The sequence below is a fragment of the Pipra filicauda genome, unplaced genomic scaffold (assembly GCF_003945595.2).
Source record: "Pipra filicauda isolate LSUMZ 115617 unplaced genomic scaffold, ASM394559v2 scaffold9_size5747161_pilon, whole genome shotgun sequence".
Taxonomy (NCBI): Eukaryota; Metazoa; Chordata; class Aves; order Passeriformes; family Pipridae; genus Pipra; species Pipra filicauda.
Window position 1 is genome coordinate 1,278,822 of NW_024105198.1, and position 18,908 is coordinate 1,297,729.

Below are 18,908 nucleotides of genomic sequence, written 5' to 3' on the forward strand. Positions count from 1 at the left end.
GCTCCTTTATGTGTCCACCCTCCCCTCCCCCAGCTTCTCCCCACTCCCTTTCACTCGTTGTTCCTCCTCCTCCCTTCTCAAGGTCTTCTCTTGCCACCACTGACTGTCCCTTTGATGCAGGCAGCCCTGACCGACTGCAGAACTGCCTGCAGGAAGCACGGGACCTTTCTTGCTCCCCAGGGCTCAGCACTCTGCCTCTCTCTCCATACCAGACAGGGTAGCCTGGGCTGTGGTTTGTCAAGGCTTAGTGCCACAGATTATTATGGGTCCCCAGTCCAGCCTGTTCCCTTCAGTCTTCCCTCTGGCACAGCATCCCAGCTGGTGGAACTGGCAGCATTGTGTTTGTGGGGTTTCAACACTGAGACTGCCCATGTACAGTGACAGGGGTGTGGAGCAATTACTCCCACACTTCTAAATGCCACTCTGTCTCTGGGAGAAACCAATGTTTGTTTGGATTTTGGTTTTTAGTGTCGGGGAAAAAAAAAGCCGAGTCAAATTTTTGTCAGTCTGTTTTCCTTCTGCCCTAATCCAAGGTTCTCCTCACCTCCCTTCCTGCGCCTGTCACCGACCTGTCTGGACCCCTGAGAATTATTGTTTGATTATTCTCTGTAATGGCCTTCCCTGTCTGACCAGAGTACCCTTGTTGAGGAAGCTGTGTGAGGTCCCAGCTACCAGGTTCAGTTGTGCCAGGAGGGTTCCTGTTTTCCTGGCACTTGTGTGTAGCTCGTGTGCCTGCCGTGGCTCTGGTGCCATCTCACATCCTCCCCTGCCAGTTCCCTGTGCTGAAAGCTGCCTTCTCTGCTGCTGTGGGAGTTGTCCAGGCAGGGCTCTGGAGATGGCACTCTGGACAGGGACTAGACTGTAGCCATGCAATTTCAAACTATCTCATTTTGCAGCACTGTGTCCGGGAACGTGGGTGCCTGGAGTGCTGGGATGGGAAGGTGTTGGAGTGGGTGCTGTGATGTGATGCTCTGTTTAGGTCCTCTTTCTCAGCTGAAGAAGCTGAGAGGAGGACCTTGTCTCTGTGTTAATACCTGAGGTGGATCAATGCTGCTCACTAAAATTGGCCAGGACTGTAACTGTGAATGGGGGCTCAGGCTGGAGTGGCTCTTTGCAAAACTAAACAAAGTGAGATAGGGAAGGGATTAAATGAACAGGTTCAAACAAAAGCCCTGAGTTCTGCAGACACACGGTGAATTTCTGAATATAATCACATTTTGAGAAATGTATTCAAGGCTTCCACTTTAGCCTGCATGCCTATAATAAAAGCATAAAAAAGGAATTTTAAGTCTCATGAAGCAAGACATACTGACCAGAAAATGTTCAGTCTTAAACCCCCTCATTTTCACAGGTGTATAAAGATGAAACTGATCTTTTCAGAATTGAGACAAAAGAGCTCCATCCCATTTTCCTCTGTTGTTTCCCTTAGCACAAGAATAAGGTCACTGACACATCTCAAGCAGGGAAAAGAAATGTGATTTCATGGGGCATACAACCTGCTCATAAAATTCATGGCCTCAGAAGCCCAGAGAACCTGGTGCTTCGACTGGGAGTTTATCATAAAGACAACCCTGAGGGAAAGGTGTAATATTCAATTTAGAGAAATTGGTACTGGTTTTATACTGAGAACGAGAAACAAAGTGCCAGGGAAGGCAGAAGCCAGTGCAGCATCACCTGAGCCATCCCCGAGTGGGGAGTGTGCTCTTCCCACTGTTGTTGATCAGTGACACAGTGTGGCAATGGGGGCTGTGCTTTTCACAGTGCAGCAAGTCTTGGTTCCTGCCTCCAACAGCAGGGAAGGGAAAGTTCAGGCGCTTAGAGGAGAAAGACAAGACTTGAGATTTTTAGTGGGTGTAAGTTGGCAGGATTCAGGGCTACAGGAGCCAAGTTTCTGAAGAAGTGTTTTCAATTTTTATGGCTGGTCCAACCTTCTTTCAATCATTAGGCAAGTTCTTGCCCCCTCCCCATCCCTTTTGTGAGGTTGCTCCTTCCCCTTTTCCTGCTCCCTTTGTCTGTCAGGTCAGTCGACAATTTTTTCACTAGTACAACGGAGCTGTTGGCTCACAGCTGGGTCCTCTGGGTGCTCGAGTCATTATCCTTTAATCAAAGGAGGAGAAGAGATGGGAAGAATTCCTAGGAAAAGTGAGCTTTGGAGAGAGCAACTTAAAACCCAGCTGGGACTCTGAAATGATGTGTGAAAGAAATTTAGATTTCAGTCTTCCTAAATAAATTCCCGTAAGATATTTTTAAGCAGAGAGAGGGGTAGTCGGTTCTGCATGGCTGTGTTGTGGGCATACACCCACACTCACCTGGTTAGGTGGAGACATCATCATCACAGTTTCCCAGTGCAAAATGAACTGGTGAAATTTTTCAGCTTGAGATTTTGTGTGAACGTGCATGTTCTGTTGCTTGGGAAGATGGAGAGTGACTGAGCCAGCAGAGGAGATGCTGCTTCTTTATTAAGACGTGTGGGACCTGCTTATCCCTTGAATTAAAATAACATTTTGGCTATGAGTTAAAAGGCTAAGTGGTCATTTAAGAAAGCAACTCATTAGATGGGACAGTCCCCCCTCCACCCACCCTCAGTGATTAAGACATCTTTTGTGCCACTCACTACCAGACACAGCAAAGATTTTATGTTACTTCTTAAGGACAGGTGATTAATCCAAGGACCCTTCATTCTAATTAATAAAGGGGACCAGGTTCTTTGGCACCTGGGATTTTTAGCCCTTGGATGAAGGGGTTGAAAATGCCTGGCTATGTGAAAGACAGCTGATAGTCTTTTTCCCCTTTTGTTGTACACAGGAGCACGTAAGAACCAGGAGAATTTTGGTGTTTTTGTTTGTTTGTTTGTTTTTGTTTTTTGGTTGTTTTTTTTTGGGGGGGGAGTGTGTTTGGGTATCTATTCCTGGTTTGTAAAGAGATGGAAATTAAGGACCCACACTCTAAGAGGAAGTTGTGTTGTTTGTATGTTGGTCCCAGTGGGAGAAAGATTTCTCTTCCTTCTCTCTCACCAAACCCTGACCAGTGGGGCCTTGGGAAGTAGGTTGTCTGGCCCTTGATCTCAGGCTTAAACTAGTTACTTACATGTGCAGAAAAACAACTTTTGCTGAAACAGGATGTGCTATTGGGCAGTCCAGGGAGTCCTGCTGTCTGACAGCCTGGGAATGCTCCCTTTGTTAGCGTCCACACGGGAGCTGAACTCTGAAATATCCACAAGCCTCCCACCTTCCCCCTTAAAGGACACTGAGCATGCTGAGCTGAAATGTTATTACTTCTCTTGTACAGTAAGTTAAACAACAACAAAATCATTAACATTTCCAGCAGCAGGGAACATGCTTGTATTTCCATCCCCCTCATGGGATAAAGGCTGAGCTGCCTTGCCTCAAAATTTTCCCATATTTTTTTCCTTATAGGCCAAGATCTGAAGTGGAAAGTTTCCACCCGGAAAGAATGTTTTGGAGGAAATTAGCAATTCAAAGCATAAGCTTGGTGATCAAGAGACCTCTTGACTTATATGCTGTATTTGCTGCTGTTAAATGTAGTAGAGAGCCAGAAATTCAACATCTGATGTTAGACTCTACCTTCTGTGTCAGGTTCCTAATCCTGGGGTTACCTTGAGCTGCAGCGGGAATTCCCCTGATGTTTGGGAGAGTTTGGATATGGGTTTGTGTCAGGAGGATTTTAAACAAATGCAGCAAAATTGCAGAATTAGACTGTGCAACACATGCACCAGTGGCAGGCTGTCACCTTCCTGTGGGCTGGGATGGAGAGGAGATGCTGCAGGAGATGGGACACAGCCTCTCCAGCCAGCCAGGGTTGCTGTAAAGCAGGAAGAGAACAGAGACCCCCGAGCAGAGCAGTGAGTTGTGTGGTAGAGCTGAAGCAGAACTGGCTGAGCAAAGGCCATTCCAGCTGCCTTTGCCAGACTGCCTGTAAAGCAGGGAGTGAGGCAGGCTCTCCAGTGCTGAATTTGTAACAGATACAGTTCCTGCAGGAAGAGGAAAAAGGCAATTATTTTGGTTTTAATACACTCTAGTGCCCAAGCATTCAATTGTTGAAATGCAGTGTCAGGATTCTGGGCTTTCTTATTTTTCAACTAAAGGATCGTGGTCTCAGCTAGGCTAAATAGTGGTGGCTTAGTTACTAAAATGTTTGGAAGCCCTAACACAGCACTGTGAAACATCTAATGCTTCGTTTCTTAAGGTGGGCTGAGAGCAGAGGCAAGTGTTGGGTGCTTTTAATGTGGGAGGATGCAAAAGAGTATTATATAATGAGGCTGCACCTGATCCTTCTGAGGACCAACCTGACCACCTTTGGGTGAGGATCCTCCAGTGAGGATCAGGTGAGACACACCAGTGGAAAAGGTTTCACTCCTTGCCCTCTCCACTGTGTGAGTGCAGTGCACCAGTGCCTGCCCCGTGGTGACTCTAAAACTGCTTCCTGCAGTGTCCTCCTGTGGAAATTCTCACCTGCTTCTACTTACCTCGGCCTTGATGTTTGTTCTTCTTGCACAGAAATGTGTCCAGGAGACCAACTTTGCTTTATAACTGTTTGGACAGCCTGACCTGAGTCCTGTGAAGGAGGATTTCCAACTCCTTTTCAAGTAGAGGCTTGTACAAGGCTACAATAGGACGATAGTTTTAGTTGTCAACACCTAAATCTGTTTTGATTGATGTCCTGCTGGGGTCTCCAGCACCAACCTAAAGCAGAGTGCAGAGGGTGAATGGGGGTGAGGAGGAGGCCAAGTGGGTCACAGGTGTGGTTCTTGACAGATATAGGCATCAGCAATAGGCATTTAGCCAGGAAGCACCCACAAGATATCTGCTCCACGTGCTGCAGTGCCCAGACACAGTGCTATAGTGCAGCACTAGAGCAGAAGTGCAAGATTTGAAGCTATTTTGTGTCTTGACAGAAAATCAGAGCAGATCAAGAGCATTTCTGCTCTCCTGGTTCCTGTAACAGCAGGGAATTTGGCAAGGGGTTGTATGAAGCTGCTGGTTTGCTTGCAGACGTGCCTCTCTGTCTGGTTGTCTCTCTCTCCCACCGAATGTCCTCCTTTGTGCTGGCTGCTGTGCAGGTCAGTTAGTTCCACATTACTGTGGGTTCTCCACCTCTGGGCTTTTTCTTTGTTTTTGCAGAGTGGCAAAGAGCAGATGAAACATTACCATCACTGCAACTTCATTGCAATGGGCCACAGAAGAACTGAGGCCTCAGGAGGGCACCTGCAATGAGATGACACAGAACCTCACTGGCAAAAGCCATGGGTTTCCCACTCGTGGGGAAGAGCTCAAAGGCATTCCTGTGTTAGGCTTTGAGGCAAAATAACTTTTCACGCCTTGAAAATCGTGTCTCTGCTATGCTGACTGTCACCCAGAGGTCATTTAGAGGAACAGAGCCCATATAGCACAAGCACTGGAGGAACAGGGTGTGGTGTTACCTGCTGGCAGAAATCACCCACTAAACCCTTGGAGTTGAATGAGGTGAATTTGCCCCAAGGGGCTGCGGGGCTTTGAAGACCCTGGGTTTTGTAATTATTAATGTGTCCTCATGATCCCCTGCCTGCATGAGGAAAGGAGCTGGGTGAGGGTGTTGTGATGCACAGCCTGTAGCGTTTATTGGTGCAAATGGGCGGGAGGGAGAGAGGACAAGACCTTGGATTGCTGGCATGTTGGAGAGCTCAGCACAAGCTGTTCTGCTGGAAAGGGAGAGAATTATGGCTGTAAAAAACTGCTAAGAGATTAAAAAAAAATCATAACAGGATAATCTGTTCTTTTAATGTGTGTAATGGAGGGGAGAGAGGCAGTGAAAGCTCAGGCAGGAAGAGTGAGGGATGTGAAAGTGTGAGAGATGGGCAGTGTGTGCCAGGGCTGGAGGGCTTTCTCCTCACCTGTCTGTCCAGTGGGATTGCTGGCAGTGCAGGATGTGCTGCCTGCTCCTGCCCTGCAGGGCCAAGCAGGAAGATTCTCAGCTGTCCAACTGAGTTGGGTGTGAAGGACCCAACAACCTTCTTCCATCAGTGTTCTGCCTGTGCCTGGAAGCCACCTCATCTCCACTTAGACATGAGGTCTGGCTGCTGGGGCAGGGGATTGTTACCTTCTAGAAGCAGGAAAGCAATCACTGAGTTAGGCAGTGGGTTGGACAGGAGGCAGCACACTGCTGTGGACCCATCACAGGCAGTTTTGGTCACTCTTGATTTGCTCATCTGACCATGTGCTGAGTCTGGGCTGGGTGAACACCCTGTGTGGTGTTCACAGATTTTGTATGTGAGGTCTCCATCCCTCTGGGAAAATGTTGGTGCTCAGCTCCTCTCATGGTGCTGCCACTGGTCAAAGGTAGAGTTGTGGGATTGTGCTCCAGTTGCAGGAATGTCAGATTCAGGTAAATACTGCCTTCTCTGAGCTTTATTTCTTATGGCTTTCTGTAGAGCTGAGATGATGCTGGCAGTGAGATAAATCACTATTTTAGCTTATTTTATTCAGAGTCCAAACAACAAAAACCAGCAGCGTTGTGACCAGAGGTTGTATTTTCAATCTACAGAATAGTCAAGGGGCCACTGCTAACTGGCTTTGCGGGTCATACCGTTCAAAAAAATGGACATAACAAAAAAGGGAATTTTAGAACTTGTAATGAGTAAAATCTCATAAGGAGATGTAGCTGATAGTCTGAGATGTGTGTATGAGATGCATGAGGCTGAGTGTCTAGGCAATTTGCCTTCTGAACATAAAAGAAAAAATAATGTGTTTGGAAATATTGTCTATTATGGGGATATGTCTATTATATCTAAACATAATTTGTTGTCTGGGATTAAAAACCATAGCACTGTACCACACACTAGGGAGAAAATTAACTCTAACCCAACCAAAACTAGAAGAGAGGTAATAACAGTGAGATCCTCTCTTCCGTCTTTTCTGAAACCATAGACATCTTGTGTAGTTCAAAAAATCCAACCCTTTTTAAAAATGCATAATATTCTGTGGGGCTTAATAACAGAGTATCAACACAGCAAATTGCATAATCAGGTGCAAAAAAAAAAAAAGAGTTGGACATTTAGGTGAAATAATATTGCAACATTAGGAGAAGTATATTAAATAAAAAGTTGCTTCCTTTTAGTCTCCAGCTGCCGCAAAAGCAGCGCTCCAGGCAGCTGGGAAGGGGCTCAGCTCCACGAGGAGGTGCAAGCTGACCCAGGGACTCTAATGCTGCTTTTCAGGTGCTCGTGCCCAGAGTTGCCTCCACCCCCATGAACATCAGTTCTGATGCAGCCCCTGGTGATGCAGGAATGGCTCTATGTCCTCCCACGGTGTCCTGAGTGGCACGTCCCAGGCCAGGCGCAGCACAGCAGCACTGCCCCCCCGCTGTCTCAGGTAAGAGCTGGCTCTGGGAGCCTTTCACGGCTGCGAGTTTCTGTGGGGCAAACCAGGGCCTCTGTTCCTGTGGCAGGGAAAGCTGTCGGCCCCAGCCTCCTGTGGGCTTGCACTTAACGGGAGCGTGAGCTCTCCTTGAGCGTTCCAGCTGCGAAGTGCTGCCCAAAGTAGAGGAAGAGGGACAACCTGCAGAGCTGCATTTCAAGCTTCTTCCAAAATAAAGAGCGAGAGGCTGCTGTTAACAGCTCTTACGTATTTGGTTGGTTTTTTTCCTGGAAACTTGGAAGAATGTCAGCTTTGGCTGAAAATGCAGATTTCTAACCTTCCTGGTTGCAGAGAAGAGGCTGGAAATGAGCCCTTGGTGAATGCTGTAAGGCAGAGGAGGAGTCTGATCTCTTTCCAGTCTGGTTATCTTGAGGAATAGAGAGTGTGCTCCCACTGTTGGTTTCTCTCCTCCTTCCCCAGGGTCTCTGAGCCGACAGACCAGGCTCCTCACTGGAGGGAAGGAAGGTCTCTGGGGATCCCTGGGCAAATGGCAGGAGTGAAGAACAGAAAGGTGTGCTGGCAACTGTCTGCAGAGCTGCCTGTGCTCTGCACTGAGCTGTCATGAGCTGGTTTAGCACCTTTAGAGTGAGGAAATGCTGCCTCAGCTCTGCCAGAGAACGGCTCCCACTTTACCTGTAGCTGTTGGCCCCAGGGTACCTCTCAGCTGACTGGAGACTGATGGACAGTGCCAAAGTTTCCCTTGGGTGCTGCCAGTGTTATTCCCAGGACAAATGAGGTCCCAGCTTTGCCTTTTCCTGTTTCATTGTGCTTCAAACATGGAAAGCAAAGGCTGATGCTGAGGCTCCTCCCTGCTGTGGTGGCCATCAGCCTGGCCCCATCCTGCCCCAGAGAGCCTGGATCTGAGGGAAGAAGGTAGAGCTGTCTCTGGAGAGGCTCCAGGATGCAAGAATGAAGCAGTGGGGCAGGGTCTTGGTAGCTGAGTCAGGGCTTATTGGCTCCAGGGTGGCTGTTATGGTGCTGCTGCCCAGCCAGTGCATGAGTGGTTAATAAAGAGCAAATGAAGCCCCCTCCTCTGCCTGGGAGCTGGTCTTGCATCTCTTGGGCCTGAGAGGTGGTGAGAGGAGAGAGGAGGAGCTGTGCTGTTCTTGGAGAGAGGGACAGCAGCAGTCAGATGTGCAGGCAGGGAAGGAGGGGAAGAGAGGGAGAGATACAGGGAGCTTTTCTTTCCCTCCTTGTAGGTGGAAGAGAGCATGGAAACAATTCTGGGCAGCAGGACTGTGGGGGACATAGGAAGCCAGCCCAGAGCCTTCTGGCAAAAAGAAACTATTTGCACCCAGTCCAGACTGGCAGGAACATCTGTGCTGGCACCCATCACTGTGCTGGGGCATGAGGGGGGGGCATCTTTGTCCTGGAGCATGTGGGGGACAAGGAGGGCATCTTTTGTTTTGTGGGATTAGGTCTCAAGAACGTGACTATTTACCTTCTGGATAACCAAAGCTTGCTGGGACCATTTCCTGGATAAATCTCTTTCCTGGCAAATACTCCTGTGTGCTCTGCATGTGCTCCAGCATCTGAGGGTAAAGTCTCTGCTGGTCACCCCATCCCAGCCCATGCCCTTGCAGAGAGAGTTGTTCCCCAGTGCTGGCACCAGTGACTCTGCACACACCTGATTTCCCACGGGGGGGTTGCCCTATAGTGGGCAGATATCTGCCCCCTTTGTGCTTCAAGGGCAACCACGAGGTTAAGGCAGGTTGGAGGCTGCTGGAATGCCACTGGACAAAGCTGGGATTGAGGCTGGCTGTGAGGCACTGCCGCCCCCCTGCACATTCCTGGGGGGTCAGTGCTCGGGGCATCCTGCTCTGCTGGGCATCCAGTGCTTCCCTGCTGCCCTCCTGGGTGCTGTCTGTGGCACCCGGAGGGCTGGGGGGCAATGCTGGTTCCTTTGGAGAAGCTGGGGGGCCCTGCAGCGGATCTGTGGCTGAGCACAGGTAGATGCACTTGCCAGAGCCTGCGTGAGTGTTCTGCACCCAAAAATAAAGCTCTTCAGGGGTGGAGGGGGAATGTGGGTCCAGGCTGCTGCTGCTGCTGGGGCTCTGGGGAAAGAGTGCTTAGGGGATGCTCAGAGGGCAAGCACTGTATTGTGCTGTACTGGGCTTTGTCCTGGGGAAGCAGATGTTCAGCACCTGCACTCTGCTTGGTCACTGCCATGGGCTTATCTGCTGGGCTTGGTCTGTGAGTCACAGGCTCGGTGGGCTTTTAATTTCTTAAACAAAGCTGGAAGGACTGTGTGATCTGCACAGCTGTGTTGCAGTTGCCCTCACACCTGGGTAGAGCTGCTCCCCTCCTTTGGTATCTCCTGGGATAGAGGGGAGGGCTGGAGCATTCCCTGGCACTGCTGTGGGACTGACCTACTTCAGTGCCGTGAGGATCTGCACATGCAGAGTATTGATTTTTCTATGTGCAAGCAGCAGTTTTAGCTTGAGTGGATTATTATTCATGGCCCCAAGAATCCTGTGAACTCTGTGGGTGATGGTTTTCTCTGTTTTCTTGGTGCTCCTAGAGTGGCAGGATGGGGAGGCAGAGAACAGCCTGTTAGATGTTTTTGGATGAATCAAACTTAGCACCAGTCCTGGCAATCATTTGATTTCTCTCTGAGAACTGGTGTGGAGGGGGTATTTTTAGCTGTGCAGCCAAATTCCTTGTCTGGTGATTTTAGTTCTGCCCCTTGTTTTCCTCGGCTTGGCTGGATCTCTCCTCTCGACACCTCTGTGAGCCCTCGGACAGGACAACTGACAAGTAGCTACACATTCCCCTTGGAAGAGCTGCTGCTTTCCCCCAGAGGCAGCTGCCCTTGTCTGGCAAAGGAGTTCCTGTTGTATGCTCTGTTTAGAAAGCGCTAACACAATTAATTATGGCTGATTAACCACCTGGGGCTGATTATCACAAATGAACTCCAATATCGAAGTAGCATTCGATCGAAACGCTGCCGTTTCCCCAACAGAACCCATCGTTGTCTCACTTGGGGAAATGTGTCCATGTGTTTTGCACAGGGAATGATGTTTTTTGGAGAAAACCCTCTCTCACTCACTGAGTCCTATGTGAGGTGCTTCTAGTCCTGCTGGTGTGTATCATCACCAGCAAGTGCAACTGTGTCTTCACTGCCACTGTGAGCAGGGATAGGGCACAGCGCTCAAGGCTTAGGAGAGGATTCCACCGAGGATTTGTTGTCCAGGGATCAGCAGCCCATTTTCCCAGCTGAGTGGCGCAGTGCAAAGTGTGCTTCCTTCGAGTGGCTGGATTAGGATTTGCTATCACCTTCTCCATGGCTTTTTGGAGCACCCTTCCCACTACTGCTCACTCTGGAGAGGTGTGGAGGAGAAGCAGCATCTGTGGAGGAGAAACGGCTTCCCAGATTTGCTGTGCAGGAAGGGAATATCCTTGAGCTTCTGTAGAGGAGCAGGTGGCAACTCCCAGTATTGGGGATGACATAAAGGAGGTTGGCAGATCCCCTTGCTCCTTAGGAACAGAAGGACCAGTCTCCTCTCGAAGCACAGAAGCCCTGTATAGCATGGAAAAAATCATCATTAGCCCTGCAGGGACTGTGACACATAAGGACCAGCTCCGATTTAACAGCTAGCAGTGAGCTAAGCTCATTGCTGGATAACTGAGGAGAGCAGGAGATGTGCAGTAAGCCCTTCCTTCAACCTTTGCTCTTAGTTCTGCTGGAACTGGCGCTGCATCCTTCCTCCGGGCACAACCATGGGCTTCCTGGGAGCTGCTGAGAGACCACTCAAGGAGCAGGGCAACCCCTTTGTGAGTTGAAAAATGAGTCAGGGTCAGGACAGGGTGGGGTAGGTGCCCCCAGGCAGGTACCCAAAGCCCTGGGCAGTGATGTCTGGATGCAGCATGGTTCTGTTTCTGCCCAGGTTGAAGCCTCGCAGGATGGTGCAGGACCTTCGTGTGTAACCCCCCGGGCTCCAAGCAGTGCTGCCGGGCCCCAGGCCCCTCTGGAGATGAATCTTTGCTGGAACGAGATAAAAAAAAAATCCCACAGCCTTCGGTAAGAATCCCTGCCTGGAGCAAGCCTGGCCTTCCAGCCTTGCCTGCTGCTTGTGTTTGTCAGGAGGCTTTGGAACTTTTTCGCTTGATGAGCCACATGAATTCACAGTGACCTTGGCTCAGTTCTCCCTCCTGTCCACAGACTTCTGAATATTTCTCCTTACGCTGAAAAGCATCCACTCTGTTTCCACCCATCCCGTCCTCTCCTCCCTCCCCTCCTTCACTTCTCCTTGCTTTCTGCTGCTCCCTCTATCCTCTGCCATCTCTGCAGCTGGTCTCCTTTTACCCCACAGCTTTGCCTCCACACACTCTGTACTTGTTCCCTTGCCGGCAGCCCTTTGCACTTCCACTGAGGGGAACATGCCTTCCAGACTGTCAGAGGTTGCAGCTCCACAGCCAGCATGACAGAGAGCTTAACTGGGGCGTGTTAATTGTGTCCTGCCTTAATCCAAGGCTCCTGGAAGCTGCCCAGACATGTAAATGCCAACCCAAGCCCCCCGTGCTAGCCAGAGCACAGTTCCGACCCACAGGCGAACACAGAGTGACTCTGTCCTCTGCTCTGGGCTCCGGAGTGAGGAACAGCTTCAGGGTTTCCTCTCCCCTGTGCCTCCATGTTTCACCCCACTTGGCAGTGTAACATCTATGCTGCCTGAGGGTCACGCACAGCCCGTGTTAAGGTGTGCTGACACTCACTGGTGGGGTCCTGGGGGTCCCCACCCCACCATGGTGCTGTGCCTCCCCTCTCCAGGGAACCCGCTCCTCTCCTGTCTGTCTGACTGCCAACTCACTGTCCTTGCTCTCCTACCAGGGCTCGGCTGGAGGCCTTTTCTGACCACAGTGGGAAGCTGCAGGTGCCTCTCCAGGAGATCATAGACTGGCTGGGGCAGAAGGATGAGGAGCTCTCAGCACAGCTGCCCCTGCGGGGCGACGTCCTCCTGGTGCAGCAGGAGAAGGAGACGCACGCGGTACATCCCCTTGCACCTCCCCTGCCACTGTTCTCTGCTGGGATGAGATGAGGGTGACTGGAGGGAATTGCCTCTCACTGGCCTCTGCTTTTGGGATCCTGGGGTTTGAGAAAGCTAGTTGGTCTAAGGGCAACCCGGTGGTTGGGACACGAGTGATTCCTGCAGTAACACATTTTCATCATACCTGAAACTGGGGTAAACACAGACAGATCAGATTTTCCTGCTCCCATGATCAGAGAATTTTCTTCTCCCTGCCGGTGGCTGTTGGATTATAGTTGTTTTTACCTTGAAAACAAAAATGAACTGTTTATTGTTGTTACCCCTCATCCCTGCTGGAGCCACTTCCCTGGTGCTCAGATAGCCCATCCAGCAGACAGCACTGGTGTGGGAACTGCAGTTGGAGGGGAGGAGAGGACATCTTAAACCAGTGTGCCTCTGAAGTCTTCCTTGGTAGATGTGCTGCTTTGAGGCATCCTGCTGTTCCTCTCCTTGCTCCTGCAGCAGCTGGACCTGTTGCTGAACAGCTGCTGGAAGGACTGTTTGCATGGCCATGCTCTCACTGCGTGAGTGAGGAGTGTCTCCAGTAGTGCCTGTGAAAGCACCATAAATAAAGCAGTTCCCCTTGTGCAGCCCTGGCTCAACACAGCCTTCTGGGCTGGCTGTTCTGCCTCCCCACTCCAGCAAAGCTGCTGGCCAAACCTCTGCAGGGGCCACCTTCTGGTAGGGGGTCATTCCTTCCCTGAACAGCAAAAATATTTCTCTTAATGTTAACTTCTGTGTCTCCAGTGTGATTTGGGCCCTGGGGTGAATAAATAACTGCTGCTTTTGGCAAGGGGGCAGCAGGGCACAATTTTCTGTCTCAGCCTGCTGTCTCATCTCTGTGCTCTGCTCTCCAGGCGTTCATGGAAGAAGTGAAGTCTCGGGGACCATACATTTACTCTGTCCTGGAGTCAGCACAGGCTTTCCTTTCCCAGCATCCATTTGAGGAATTAGAAGAACCAACTTTGGAAAGCAAAGGTCTGTGGAGCTCCCCCTTCCTCGTTCTCTCATAGCACAGCTCCTCCCATGCTGGAGTGCAGGTGGTTGGCACAAGGAGGCACATCAGTGCTCTGCCTCACACCACCGTGCCTCAGGCTGCTCCCAGTCCTTTGGCTGAAGGTCAGGCTGGCACAGGGCAGTGTCACTGTCCCTGGCGAAGGCAGAAGCTCATTAGACAGCATCAGATGTGCTCTGGGGCAGGGTTTTAAAGGGCAGCAGGGCTTCTCCCTGTGAGGAGCAGTGGGTACGAGTCTGTGGGCAGGCTGGATGCCTAGGGGAGCTAGTGCAGAGATACTATTATTATTTGTTTTCCCTCCCTCTTTCCAGTTTTCCCTGGATTTTTTAATCTTCCATTTCCCCGTCCTCCCTCCATCTCTTGCCCCGCTCTCCTCTGGGCTGGGGTCTCATTTTTGCTCTCTGTTCCCCTTCTGCTTTGCCCTCACAGATGTCTCTCCCCGGCACCGGATCCAGAACATCAGCCGCTTTGTCTGGAAGCAGGCGAATGTGGCCAGTGAGCTGTGGGAGAAGCTCACGGCCCGGTGTGTGGACCAGCACCGCCACATTGAGCGGACGCTGGAGCAGCTGATTGAGATTAAAGGGGCCATGGAGGAGCTCAGCACGACCCTGGACCAGGCTGAAAGCGTGCGTGAAACCTGGGAGCCCATCGGGGACCTCTTCATTGACTCCCTGCCAGAGCACATCCAGTCAACCAAGGTACTTTAGGCTCTGAGAAGGCTCCAGCCTTGGCCCCAGAGGTGATGAAATGCTGCTTCCCAGGAGGACAGTGCTGCCCTCCTGGACTGCTCAGTCCAATGTAGCCTCGTTACCTGGGATCTCAGGGGCCAAATCCTCCCTCCCACAGCTCCCTCACTTTGTGAGGGTATTTTTGGCCCACAGTGTCCTGAGCAACTGGCTTTGCTGAGTACCTTGTCATGGCCTTACACAGGCACAGTGGCTCAGCACAGATGATTCATTGTCCCCATCCCAATTCTCAGGAGATTTGAGTAATCTGCAGCCTGGTTGTTTTGGTCTGTGTTTTTTTTTCCCTTGTTAAGGTATCCTGTGGGAGGGTTACTCAGCAGTGGCTTGGCAGCCACTGGCCCACCCTGAGCTTGTAGCAGAGGAATCAGATCCAAGTTGTGACCACTCACCTGCTTCTTTTCCTTCTTCCCCTGCTCTGTGCCTGTTTCCCTGGGCATGGGATTCCAGCTGTTCAAAGAGGAGCTCTCCCCTATGAAGGATGGGGTGAAAGTGGTCAATGATCTTGCACACCAGCTTGCCATCTCAGATGTCCACCTGTGCATGGAGAATTCCCGTACCCTGGAGCAGATCAACACGCGCTGGAAACAGTTGCAGGTGGGAAGGAGTCAGCACCAAGCACTGCAAGTAAACCATGGGCGGGAGGATGGTGGGGAAGGGTCGCCACTGCTGAGCTCCAAGGATGATAAAGTAAGGCTTGGCATAGAAGGGATGTTACAGCTGGTGTTCCTAGTGGATGAGAGATCAGTTCAGTGTGAGGAAAGCGGCTGGTAAATCTGTAGAGGTCTTGTTCAGGAAAAGGCAATGGGAGGAACAAAAAATGCTGAGGAGAATCAGGGTCTGATGGGTGGAGGGAGTTGGGAAGTGTCAGTACCAGCTGTGGCTGCTTGGATGTCTGTGAAACTGTGGATACAGGTGATGTGTACATGCACATGAAGACGTGCCCCGTGCTGCCTCACCCTGGGGGAGGAGGTGTAGAGGGCTCAGCAGACTGGGGGATGCAAAACCCAATTAGGAGAGGAAGGAAGAGGACCTGTGTGCCGGGGCATGTCTGAGTCCACCCACAAGCCTTCCTGAATGGGTCTTCAGGAGCTGCCTGATGGATTGCCATTGAATTATTCTGTCCACTTCTCCAGGCCTCCATAAATGAACGCCTGAAGCAGCTCCAAGATGCCCACCGGGACTTCGGACCAGGCTCCCAGCACTTCCTGTCCTGTACGTGAGCGGGTCCTCCTGGCTTCCTGCCTTGAGGCTGCCTCTGCACAGTGGTGTGGGCTGTGGCACAGGAGAATTGGGTGCAAAGTCCTGTTCCTGAGCCCAGGGCCACACATACGGCTGCAAAATGGCCCAGGCTGGTGCCTGATACACAGGAACCAAAGCAGGAGGCATCTCCCAATGTTAGCACTGTGCTACCTCACCTGGTGGGATCAAGGGCGTGACGTGAGCACAGAGCTGTGACACTCACAGCAGCATCTCCCAGGTGATACTGGGGCTGTGTCAGCCTCAGAGACTGGGTGGCCAAGACAACAGATGGCAGAAAAAGGCAGTCCCCCATATCCCGTGTTAGTCATTTGGAGGCTAAAAATGTGCCTGTTAAGGTGGTTTTCATTCATGTGGTGAGGCAGAGAGATGCTGTTTCTACAGAGCAGAGCTGCTGGCTGACAGACCTGCCAAGGATGGGCAGCAGGTTGTGCTCCAGAGCCTGTCCTTGGAAAGGCTGAGCCCTGCAGGGTCTCCAGATGTCGGTGGGATTTGTTGGCCTGTGTTTCTCTGCAGACCACATACTCCCATCTGAAAGAAGGAATGACTTTTTCAGTTGCAGGGATTGATAAGCTGCCTGTGAAAAGGGAAAATGTAACCGAGGGCCATAAAAGGGCTTCCATCCTCTAGATAACAAACATAGGATGGGACATAACTGTTATGGGATGTGTCCTTATCTTCCCAAGATACTGCAGCTGACACACAGAGTGGGAGTAATGGAAACAGCTGATGCTTTGGGTGCCTGAGCCTGGCCACGACAAGTAGTGCTGTGTGTGTGCACCCAAATCCCACCTGCTATGAGCTCTGCCCACTGGTGTCCACAGTGTTGCCTCAGGCATCATCAAAAGCATCAGGAAGTGTCTGTTCTTGAGTTATGAGCTCAGCCAGAGAGCGAGCCCCTGTCTCAAGAGACAAGATGTCTCTAACAAGACCAGCAGTCTTGTGTTTCTTATGAGCAGCATCCCCTTGCCTGCACCAACACCCCCAGTTGGTGATTTGGGAAGGCAGAGCCTCTTCAGAGGCACCCACCTGTTGGCACAGTCCTACTGGGTTGACATCAGAAACAGCTTGGAGGAGTGTTTGGTGTTGATCTGACACGTCTCTCTCCTTGCAGCCTCTGTCCAAGTCCCCTGGGAACGAGCCATTTCCCCCAACAAAGTGCCATACTACATCAAGTGAGTGTGCTCCCAGTCACAGCCTTCTCTGGCCTGGTGGGAACAGGAACTGGGGACCAGTTAGGGGTGGGGGGCAGTGAGAAGAATGTTCTAAGCACTGACAACCAGTGAGATGTGTTGCCCCCAGCCTGGTAGAGCCTGGCTTTCCCTGCTTACAGAGGTTCCCAGATGAGAGGGAACGCTGTCTGGAAAGGGAGGGAGCTGGTAGCAAGTGAAGGCATCCTTCTGTGGGCATCTTCCATGCTGCTGTCCTGGGGAATGTGCTCAGAGGGGTGCAACAGCCCCAGTTTCCACTCCCAGCACCAGCCAGGTCATTTCATAATCTCTCATGGCAGCTGCTTGAGTGCCAGCTTGACTCCTGATTTCCATCTGTTTCTCTTCCAGCCACCAGGCCCAGACGACATGCTGGGACCACCCAAAGATGACAGAGTTGTACCAGACGCTGGGTAAGGAGACTGTCACACAACCACTCAAGTAGTACCCACCTTTTTGCAGCATGGGGTGCATGTGAAATCCCCCCAGGCCGCCCTCCCACCTCTGGCACAGGGTCCCCAAAAGCAAAGTGACTCCTTGCCAGACTCTGCTCCTCATCCTCCTGCACGTAGTCTGCTTCTGCTGGTGGGGCTGGTGCCTGGGAACTCCAACTGCTGCTTCCTGCCCTGGAGATAAGGATGTTGCCCCGTGGTTTCATTCTCCTTTTCCTGTGTTATTGCAGCGGATTTGAACAACATCAAGTTCTCGGCGTATCGGACGGCCATGAAACTACGGCGGGTGCAAAAGGCCCTTCGATGTGAGTGTGGGAAGGGTTTCCCTCCTGCTGCCTCTCCCCCTGTGGAGGCATTAAACTAACACAAGCTTTTATCAGTACATCAAAGGCAGGAGGCACCAGGGGGCAGGGAGCTGAGGTGAGAAACCAGGAAGAGCAGTTCACAGCTGGAAAGCCGAGCAAATTCACCAGTCTGTGTCAGTGCCTTTCTTTACAGGCTTAGGGTGGAAATGTGTCAGAGGCAGGTGTTAGTCCAAGGGATTTGAGAACAAAGTGGTCCAGCTCAGATTTACAAAGCTGTGGGATCACACAGGGGCTCACCAAGTAGCTCAGATCGAGCAGAGAGAAGTCATGGATGTACCAGAGAGCAGAAACCAACCACGCTGGCAGGGGCAGAGAGGGCTTCACTGCTTGAAGAGGAGGAAGGGAGCCAATAAACTTGAAGTCTACGCTGTTGGTAAAAGCTGGGGGATTAATAGCCAGGTGAATATAATGCCATAGGAGTTCAACACAATGCCCAGCTCTCCCAGAGGGAGGTGCTCCCCGGAAACTGCTGAGGAGTTTCCGGGGGAGTTGGCAAGCAGGCAGAGGGGAATCTGATAGATGCAGCATCCTTGGCTGCTTGGAGCTTTTGACAGGGCCTCTCACCTAAGTCTCTGTCAAAATTAACCAGCAGCAAGATGAGGGGGTTTTTCCTAAATTAATTGTTCCTGACAGGGAAGAGGTACAGTCGGGTCCCGTGCTCCTTGACATCTTGGGAAAGGCCTGGAAGAAGGCAAAGAGTGAGGGTGAGAGGAGGTTGGATTCTCAAGGGAGTTGAACCCTGACTGTAGAGTATTTTCCTGATGTTGTGGTGAGCAGGCTGTGCCATATCTGGGGACATTTGGGGCTGGTGTAGTACAAATGGAGCAAAGCAGCAGTTGTCTTTTGCCATCCTGTAAAGGTGTCCATGCAGCAGCGGCTACAGAAACACAGGGTGTGGTCAGAAAAAGGGCAAAGAACAAAGCAGAGCTCTTCCACATGCTGCTTGGGCATCTTTGGTTGTGCATCTTTTGCATCTTACCTGCTGTGTTGGCTCCTCCTCTCCAGCCCAGAAATGACTTGAATAAGTGCTCCTTATTCAAGACATACCTGAGAAAAGGGCAAGGAAGTTGTCAAGACAGCTTCCCCATGGCAAGGAGTTTGGTGGAGTGGCCATGTAGGAAAGAGGCAGTGGGGGACAGATCAGAGCCATGTGCAGTTGTGGGCAGTGTGGACACGAGGGTGAGCAGGAGCAATTCTCACTGGCATGTGAACTGGGGGTACCCAGTGCAAGTCTAGCAGTTTTGACAGAAGAAGAGAGGATTTTTCCACAGAATGAAGTTAGAGTGTGGCAATGGGTTCTGAGATCATAAGTGGTCTCGGAATGGAAAGACTTTCTGGAAAGAAAGATTACTGGCTGCTAAACGCAGTAGCACATACAACCTGCAGCCACAGAGATCTGAAAGCAGGGCAGCCAGGGTAGCTCACGCTG

The 18,908-nt window shown here is 51.1% G+C and overlaps 1 protein-coding gene across 2 annotated transcripts in view; it reads left to right on the forward strand.

Annotated features, from left to right (window-relative positions):
- The window catches only part of DRP2 (dystrophin related protein 2), a 28,616-nt gene that overhangs the window by 953 nt on the left and 8,755 nt on the right, over positions 1-18,908 (forward strand). Inside the window, exons 2-11 of one of the 2 annotated variants that reach the window (XM_027725920.2) lie at positions 7,214-7,367; positions 11,300-11,433; positions 12,241-12,397; positions 13,294-13,414; positions 13,881-14,149; positions 14,645-14,791; positions 15,331-15,409; positions 16,569-16,629; positions 17,014-17,075; positions 17,345-17,419. In XM_027725920.2, the coding sequence (XP_027581721.2) occupies positions 7,260-7,367; positions 11,300-11,433; positions 12,241-12,397; positions 13,294-13,414; positions 13,881-14,149; positions 14,645-14,791; positions 15,331-15,409; positions 16,569-16,629; positions 17,014-17,075; positions 17,345-17,419 (1,213 nt within the window). In that variant the 5' untranslated portion in view covers positions 7,214-7,259. The remainder of the gene's footprint in view (positions 1-7,213; positions 7,368-11,299; positions 11,434-12,240; positions 12,398-13,293; positions 13,415-13,880; positions 14,150-14,644; positions 14,792-15,330; positions 15,410-16,568; positions 16,630-17,013; positions 17,076-17,344; positions 17,420-18,908) is intronic. The other variant, XM_039378158.1, reaches the window with a different exon arrangement.